The 2,570-nt window shown below is 40.7% G+C and overlaps 1 protein-coding gene across 3 annotated transcripts in view; it reads right to left on the reverse strand.

The window, feature by feature from the left end:
- Positions 1-216: 216 nt before the first annotated feature.
- The window catches only part of LOC111954366 (cGMP-dependent protein kinase 1), a 32,405-nt gene continuing 30,051 nt past the window's right edge, over positions 217-2,570 (reverse strand). For all 3 annotated transcript variants that reach the window (XM_070435885.1, XM_023974048.2, XM_023974052.2), the window contains one exon: positions 217-1,474. In XM_070435885.1, coding sequence (XP_070291986.1) covers positions 1,388-1,474 — 87 coding nt within the window. In that variant the 3' untranslated portion in view covers positions 217-1,387. The remainder of the gene's footprint in view (positions 1,475-2,570) is intronic.

The raw sequence follows: 2,570 nt of genomic DNA on the forward strand, positions 1-2,570 counted from the left end.
CTGTTTCTATTAAGTCGCTTTGGGTCCTCATTCACTCAGCATAACACTCTCCTCAACTTTTAGAATGGCCTTTATTGTCCCAGCACAAGGTGCACTTTTGTTATGATCATGCTGTTTAATTAGCTTCTTGATGTGCACACTTGTCAGGTAGCCATGGCGATGGATTTTCTTGGCAAAGGAGAAATACTCACTAATAGGGATGTAAACAAATTTGTGTGTATGGAACATTTCTGGGATCTTTTATTTCAGTTCATGAAACATGAAACCAACACTGTTTCGTTTATATTTTTGTTCAGTWTACAAAGATGGCCTGGCAGATATACACAAATGAAAAACAGTAGTAACAAACACTGGAAGCTGTCCTTGGCAGCATATAAAAAATATTATTCATCATAATAGTATTGTCAATGGCAATTTGTACGCCCCTTGGATCAACATGTTGATCAATCATCCAGTTCCTTTTTAATCCAATATAAATCAGATGTACTTCAGACCACCATCACAGATTAGGCATATTGATTTGTTGTTTTGTTATTCCCTCCTGATAAGAGTTGTTTGTCCTTAGAGGTCTGATGACTTGATCGATTCATCACAGTCAAGTAAAATAGCTTAAGTCAAGCTAACAGACACTGAGGAAGTGTGTAATGATGTTCAAATACTACATAGTACTTGACTTCATACCAAACCTGTGCTCTGTACCAAACTACAGTATAGGATTTAATTTAGAACAGACTCTGCATTCCTGTTCAGCCTCCACCCCCCCAGTGTTGACATGTACTAAAGCACCTTTTCTCCTCTATGTATACATTTAAGGGTCATTGGTGACGTATACATTTATTGTAAAGTGAAACACATACACTGAGCATTCTATACAGACAGTATATGTTACAAGGAATAGAGACTAGCAATAATGCCATCCTAAATTACAAWGTACAATGAGGGTCAATGGTAAAACCATATCTTTGTCCAGCATGAGACATTGCATCCAACATTTTCTATTAATTAATCTTTCTTTTGGGCACAACACACACATACAGCTTTCAATGAGCACACGTGTCAAGTTACACAGGTGTGTGTGTGTAGGAGAGAGTCTGTTTATATTTTACGTTTCCTTCATGCCTCTCTGTGTTGTACAGTATCTCTTACTTTATTAAAGTGCCAGAGCAGCCAKCAGAGGATTCTGTGAAGCCAGCATGGAGAAATCAGAGCCTTAGTAAAAAGTAGTCAGAATCTGACCATGTGTATTAATGGCTTTGGGCATAGTCTCATCCCTACCCCTACATTGCTTTCAGAGTCTTAAAGGTAAGGGYTAAACCAAGGTCACCAAGAAGTAGTCTGATCTGGATAAATCTATCAGTGAACCCGTGACCTCTGACTCTGGTTCAAGTCAGAGGTTTRTGTCCCAGCCGGAGAACTCCTCATCAGCCAGAGCCTGGTCGAACGGGAAGCGATCAAAGTTGATGTAGCACGGACCCTGAAGGAAAAGAGGGGGGGAAGGGGAGCTCATATCATTGGCTGCCTGGGAATGACGGTCACACTGGATATGACAGTTAATAAATGGCAGCTACTTAAGGACAAAACACATTTACTGAGGTCCAAAATAGGGGAAGGTTATCAAACATATTTTTTTTGCTTTGGGGAGTTTAAAATTTTTTTTTTTATTGGGCACAGGGGAGGGTAGTGTGTGTTGTCCCTGGTTTACATTAGCTCTTTTGCGGATTTCTTATATAATTTCTTCCATCCTAGCCAAATTTCCTCATCTGCTTGCATATATTAATATGCACTATGCTTTTCCACGCGTTAACTTTTACTATACCATAATATTGTCAACCAGTCTAACTGTCTATCCTGCCCTCTATCCACCATTCATAGTGTCACACCCTTGTCTCCCTGCCTGTCGTTCTGTACCTTTTGGACTCTGATCTGAATTACTGACCTCTGTCTGCCCTTGACCTGTCATTTTGACAGCCCCCTGTCCTATTAATAAACTTTTGTTACTTCGACACTGTCTGCATCTGGGTCTTCTCCTGGAACGTGACACATAGTGACAATAGTGGTAGGTGGATCATCTGTCCATATCTGCGGTAGGCTAACTAGCGATCATACCACGCATAAAAGCATTCAAAGCTGCATCAATTATCATTATGAATCCACAAGAACAAATAGGAATAGCTGATATGCACCTGAGAGGCCAGGTGCATCATTGTGCATAAAAGAACAGTGAAGACATGAGACATGCGGCTCAAAAAGCTCCCCTATTGATCTTGTTTAGGGCCAGTACAATTATCCTGCCTAGACTAGCCTTCCACACCAAAATTCAATGAATAATTGCATTATTGTTTTCAAGTGAGTACAAAATTCTACTCTTGGTTGCAGTAAAAATGCCATTTGAATAACGATGCAAAAGCCATGTGATTCGAATATTTCATTACATTTACATTATTCTAATTCTCCCATCTCTCTCTCTCTCTCTCTCTCCCAGGGGACCTGAGCCCTAGCACCATGGCCTGATGACTCCTGGCTGTCCCCGTCCTCAGTCTAACTGGTCCACCTGGTCGTGCTGCTGATCC

Source organism: Salvelinus sp. IW2-2015, linkage group LG28, assembly GCF_002910315.2.
Source record: "Salvelinus sp. IW2-2015 linkage group LG28, ASM291031v2, whole genome shotgun sequence".
In the NCBI taxonomy this organism is placed as follows: domain Eukaryota; kingdom Metazoa; phylum Chordata; class Actinopteri; order Salmoniformes; family Salmonidae; genus Salvelinus; species Salvelinus sp. IW2-2015.